The 6,000-nt window shown below is 44.2% G+C and overlaps 1 protein-coding gene across 1 annotated transcript in view; it reads right to left on the bottom strand.

Annotated features, from left to right (window-relative positions):
• Nucleotides 1-3,719: 3,719 nt before the first annotated feature.
• Nucleotides 3,720-6,000, bottom strand: part of MMP24 (matrix metallopeptidase 24) — a 158,393-nt gene continuing 156,112 nt past the window's right edge. Inside the window, exon 9 of the mRNA XM_077832571.1 lies at nucleotides 3,720-4,072. Coding sequence (XP_077688697.1) covers nucleotides 3,735-4,072 — 338 coding nt within the window. The 3' untranslated portion in view covers nucleotides 3,720-3,734. The remainder of the gene's footprint in view (nucleotides 4,073-6,000) is intronic.

Raw genomic sequence — 6,000 nt, 5'->3', positions numbered from 1 at the left:
CTGGTCTGTAATTCCCCAGGTTGTTCTTATTTCCCTTTTCACAGATGGGCACTATATTTGCCCTTTTCCAGTCTTCTGGAATCTCTCCCGTCTTCCAAGATAGTTGCTAATGGCTCAGGTATCTCCTCAGTCAGCTCCTTGAGTATTCTAGGATGCATTTCATCAGGCCCTGGTGACTTGAAGACATCTAATTTGTCGAAGTAATTTTTAATTTGTTCTTTTCCTATTTTAGCCTCGGATCCTACCTCATTTTCACTGGCATTCACTATGTTAGATGTCCAATCACCACCACCTTCTTGGTGAAAACCAAAACAAAGAAGTCATTGAGCACCCGTGCCATTTCGACATTTTCTGTTATTATTTCTCCCCTCCCCCACTGAGTAACGGGCCTACCCTGTCCTTGGTCTTCCTCTTGCTTCTAATGTATTTGTAGAATGTTTTCTTGTTAACCTTTCTGTCTCTAGCTAGTTTGATCTTGTTTTGCATCTTGACCTTTCTAATTTTGTTCCTACATACATGTGTTATTTGTTTATATTCATCCTTTGTAATGTGACCTAGTGTCCACTTTTTGTAGGACTCTTTTTTTATTTTTAGATCACTGAAGATCTCCTGGTTAAGCCAGGGTGGTCTCTTGCCATACTTCTATCTTTCCTATGCAGTGGGATAGTTTGCTCTTGTGCCCTTAATAATGTCTCTTTGAAAAACTGCCAACTGTCTCCAACTGTTTTTCCCCTTAGCCTTGCTTCCCATGGGCTCTTACATACCTACTCCCTGAGTTTGCTGAAGTCTGCCTTCTTGAAATCCATTGTCTTTATTTTGCTGTTCTCCTCCTACCATTCCTTGGAACCATGAACGCTACCATTTCATGATCACTTTCACCCCAGCTGCCTTCCACTTTCAGATTCTCAACCAGTTCCTCCTATTTTTCAAAATCAAATCTAGAACAGCCTCTGCCCTAGTAGCTTTCTCCACCTTCTGAAATGAAAAATGGTCTCCAATACATTCCAAGAACGTGTTAGATAATCTGTCCCCTGCTGTGTTATTTTCCCAACAGATGTCTGAGTAGTTGAAGTCCCCCATCACCACCAAGTCCTGTGCTTTGTATGATTTTGTTAGTTGTTTAGAAAGCTCATCCACCTCTTCTTCCTGGTTTGGTGGTCTGTAGTAGACCCCTACCCTGACATCACCCTTATTTTTTACCCCTTTTATCCTTACTCAGTGATTTTCGACGTCTGTCTTTTTATTTCCATCTCAATCTAAGTCCAAGTGTGTCCATTTTTAATATATAAGGCAACACCACCTCTCTTTTTTCCCCGGCCTGTCCTTCCTGAGCCCGCTGTACCCTTCTATACTAATATTCCAGCATAAATGAAGGCCAGTCTAAAAATATGTCCCACAAGCCTTACTTCATTGGCAAGGGGGATTTCTGGCTTTATAATGGGATAAAGCAACCATTTCCAGCCCTGCTGGCTCAGGAGATAGCCAGCCTTAAACCTGTCACTGGTCCAAGACAGCTGCAATATTCCCCAGAGGCCAGTGTAGTTTGCCAGGAGAATTCCAGTTTTGGGCAGAAGGAAAATGAGAGAAATATTTTCCACTGGTGTCTGTTTGGAGCTGCTCAGAGGAAGAGTAAAGTGCATGGTAAATGCAATGTGGCACATGGTGCTGGAACTTACAATGTGCATGTCACCACCACATATGTACCAACTGAGTTGGGGAGAGGTGGTTAGTGATTAAGTCTGGCCTTATTTGGTCCTTTGTTTGCAGTCCTTCAGCCATCTAGAGAGTCCATCACATCTTTCACTAAAATTCAAATGTGTTACATCTACCGCATTCTCATCTTCCACTGATTGGATAATTCTGTTGAAGACGCACTCAACGTTTCTTTGCTACTGAAGCGCGTTATAAAGCATAAAATGCAAAACAGTCTGAGACTGCACAATGTGCAACTCAAATCAGTCACTGAAAGTTATACCGTCCCCTTCGCGGTAGGATCCGAGTCCGAGCCAGGCATGTAAAAGTAGACAAATACTAACAATCTCTCTTTCTTTCTGCCCTGCTCTTGTCATCATCTATATTTATAAGCTGAATCATGTGTTAAAAGAAACAAGTGAAACAAACTTTGAGATCCTCATTGATTTTTGACTCATGTTGTACATTGTTGGATGTTAATCAGCTGTTCAATGCTTCTTGCTTCATCAGCTACTCTGTGGCGAAATTCAGCCCAAGGCAAAAGGCCCACTCTAGGACCAGGGCCCCACTCACATCCCAGTTAAGCTCTCAAAACAGGACACAAGTGATGTGTACGCATTGCCTAGGGCTGGTATGGGCTTCTCTGCACAGGGCTGAATGTCACTTGGAATGTTAACAGAAGTGCTGTGTTCATTTTCTTTCATAGTCATTTAACATTGTTTGGATACCAGCATGGAAAACCAGATTAAGGAAGTCTTGAGCTAGGACCTGACACCCCCAAGCATTCACATTTACAAGAAGGAAGAACAGACTGTCTGAGAAGGTGATTTGTCAAAGATCAGTACCCAAAATTCAGATATTTATCCAGCTCTTATCTGAGTCTCACATCTTCAGAACTGTGCTAGTCATCCTGTGAAAACAAGCTTTCTCGCCGCACTTTGGCATTCCACCTTTTGGCCAAATACTTGAGTGTGAAGAGGTGAGTGAAAATGAAAAATAATTTTCAAAGTTATATAATGTTTTCAAGTTTTAGGCACAGGCATAGTTCTTACTTTATCCAGACCATTTCGCCTAACTATAATGAAGATCTCCCTCCAAACAAGCATTTTCATTCTCTTGAAACCTGAGACGCAAATTTCAGAATCTGGTTATACATGCCACTATAACAACTTCTCATCTTTTCCCAGAATTTTCAGATAAAATACAGCAGAGTTCTTATATAAATTGTTCATTGTTTTGGTAACAATTTATTGTTTGTGACTGATGGGAATTTCAAATCGTGGTAATATGACATTTAAATATTCATTACATGAGAGGTTCCTAAAACAAAAGCATTTAGGCCTGTGTTAACAGTAGGGAGTGTTTTGGTCTTTGTCTTGTGGACTAACTCAACTGAGGAGTTGCTTTTACTATATCTGGTTAAGAGTTCCTTGAACTCCTGGCCTACACAGAGTTACCTCCTCCTTGTGCACTGTGCTGAGTGACAGCATCAAGTATTATGTATGTACAAAACATCTGACCAGCAGGTATTGGAAAACTGCATCCAGGTAATTCCCTGGTTCTTGTAATAAACTAAGAAGATCTTTTAGAATGATTCAGTATCAGCATGTCTTCTCCTTAAGATACTGAATTGCTCCCGTTTCATAGATTTAATGATCTTAATTCATTTATGAGACAACTGTAAAAAACCTGGTCCATTTAGAGGTGGTTAGCTACACTGGAGAATGCTGGGTTTAACAGAGACCACTGGGGCAGGGAACTGAAGAAGGTTTCCCAAGTCAGCTGAAAAACATTTCAAGAAAATTCCTCTTGCAGTCTCTGACACGCACAAGGGGGCCTGTGGAGAATGGCACAGCAAGACAGACACATGACGGAGGCAGTAAGAAGGAAAGAGGCTCCACGCTGCAAGGCCACCTCTGTAATTCCTGCTTCTTTCAGTCCCAGAACTCCCATGATTCATAATAAGTCACTTGAACTGTTTTGTTTGGTGGACTTCGGAACTCATTTGAGCAGCTCTGAGCTGAAATGTGCAGGTGAACGTGTCATACCCATTCCTGGACAGGTCGTTTGTAATAGGTAACGTTTTGCTGCACTTCTTTGTTTTTAAACTGGAAGATGGTATATACCAAGACAAGGATACACAGAGATAAGATGCAAGGGATCACGACTGCAATTGCATTTACAGTGCTAGGCACATCATTGATTGTCACCATAATATCCACATCATCGTGGGGGAAGCGTCTCTCTTTGCTTTGTTCAACTTCCTTTTGGTTGCAGCCCATCCAGTCTTTGAGGATTGACCTGGGGTAGCCTGGCTCCACACTCAGCCTCTGGTTATCGAACTTCCAGTACTCCTTCCCTTTATAGAAGTAGGTATAAACTAGGGGACAAAAGAGAGATCACTTCATAGCATAACATTCAAAGACTTGAAACCGAATGGGCACAAAGAGGTATTGAAAGGAGTTTCGCTTACAGTGATTATTTCTCTGCCTAATGGTAGGAGGCTGTGGGGGCAAGAAAAACATACATAAGGAACCTCCCATGGCAAATTTGAAGGCAACTTCTTGATTTTAGAGGCATGTAGAGCAAATGTTTACAGGAAAAACCAAGCCGCTGATTTGCTGTTTATTTGAAATTCTAATCTAAGCATTCAGGGGCAAATTAGGGTCAACTAAAGCACCAACAAGCATGCCATGATGCACTCGGGGACTTCCTCTACGTTACAAAAACATTCCAATATTTTGCGGGGACCAACGTCTGCACTGATTTGGATATTGGTTTGTTGATATTTTTAGAATATTTTTGTTTCATATTTTGGCTCTGAGAGGGAAGTGAGGGAGAAGACCCTGGATAGGAGCAGCTCTTTGGAGCACACCTGTTTGAAGAATTGGCCTTGATTATTAACCAGTTGGACAGTGGCTTTAAAAGCTCCCCTTCTGTTGCTGAAAGGCTGATGCCTTCAGCTGCTCCTTGACTGACGTAACCTTCACTCTCCAGATGCTTACCACACCCCCTTTTCTTAGTCTTTCTCTCCCCACCCTGTCGGGAAAGGGCAGGGAAAATTCCAGCTCCCCGTCTTCTGGGCTCCTGCCTAGCTGGCTCCCACTCCACTTCTCTGTAGGAGCTCGGGGATCTTTCCTGACAACTCAAGAGAAATCCACTGCAACAAGGGTGCCTGTTTCCTCTGCAGAGGACAGACTCCACTCCAGCCAGCTGCTTCTCTTTCCCAGTTGGCTGGAGAAGAGTTGGAGGATAAAGGAGAAAATGAATGGGGAGAGAGAAACAGTCTGATAGATGCAGACAGGGATGGCGAAATAAATATTGCTCATATTTATTTATTAAATATTGCAGGGGCCCATGGTGCTGGGCACTGGGCAAACACAGCGGGAGATAGAGTCCCTGCTCCAAGGAGCTTGCAATACAATAATGTGACTTAGTCGTGGAAAAGAAGGTGTGTGTTTGTTTGAATGGGGCAGGGAAGTGGGTCACAGGTTACTGGGGCTAGATTCACAAGAGGACTTAGGTGCCTATCTGCCATGTGAGGTGCCTAAATCCCAGAATCAGGCCCCATTCAGAGTCACAAAACCCTTGCTCAGCTGTAGCCAGACCTGGAGGTGCCTAAACTCACTCAGCACCTACATTTTTGCAGTAAAAATTCCTGAGGCCCCTTATGTTTCTGCCTCTGAGTATAAACACTGCAGCTTTCAGGTCGCCTACCTGCCAGAGCGCTCCGCCAAGCGGGGGAAGAAAGGCGTTCCTCCGCCTAACTTGTCTGTGGGGCCCAATCTAATATGCAGGTTCAAAGCTCACCTACCAAATCTGGTCCCTCCAGGCAAACTTACACAAGACCCCCATAGGAGAGGGGTCCCTTGTAACTGATTGGGGTGCTCAGCTGGGATGTGACGATCTCCATTCCACCCTGCAGGGAAGAAGGGATTTGAGCAGAGATTTGCCCCCCCCTCAGGCCAGTGGCCTAGCCGCTGGGCTTTGGGCTAGTCTGAGGGGGGCTCCCTCCATCTCACCTGTTGAAGCTGTTCCACTGTGAATACATAATTTAAAAACGTCATTAGAGCAGGGTGCGGGATCCTGGCCATTCCCCCTCCCCCGTGAGCGCTCTCCCCACCTGACTACAGTCCTTCTCATGGCTGGGCTCTCTCTCTGGCCCAATCATTCTTTCATTAGTGGAAGAGCTTCAACAAGAGAGACTGAGGGCGTCCCCACATCTGAATATCCCAGAGCCCAGCCCCCACAGTGGGGTGGCAGATTTCTGTTCCAATCCCCTCTCCCCCTCAGGCAGAGGGGGCACTT

Source organism: Eretmochelys imbricata, chromosome 13, assembly GCF_965152235.1.
Source record: "Eretmochelys imbricata isolate rEreImb1 chromosome 13, rEreImb1.hap1, whole genome shotgun sequence".
Taxonomy (NCBI): domain Eukaryota; kingdom Metazoa; phylum Chordata; order Testudines; family Cheloniidae; genus Eretmochelys; species Eretmochelys imbricata.
Note: the sequence above shows the minus strand (reverse complement) of the source record. Positions and strands in the feature narration are given on the sequence as shown.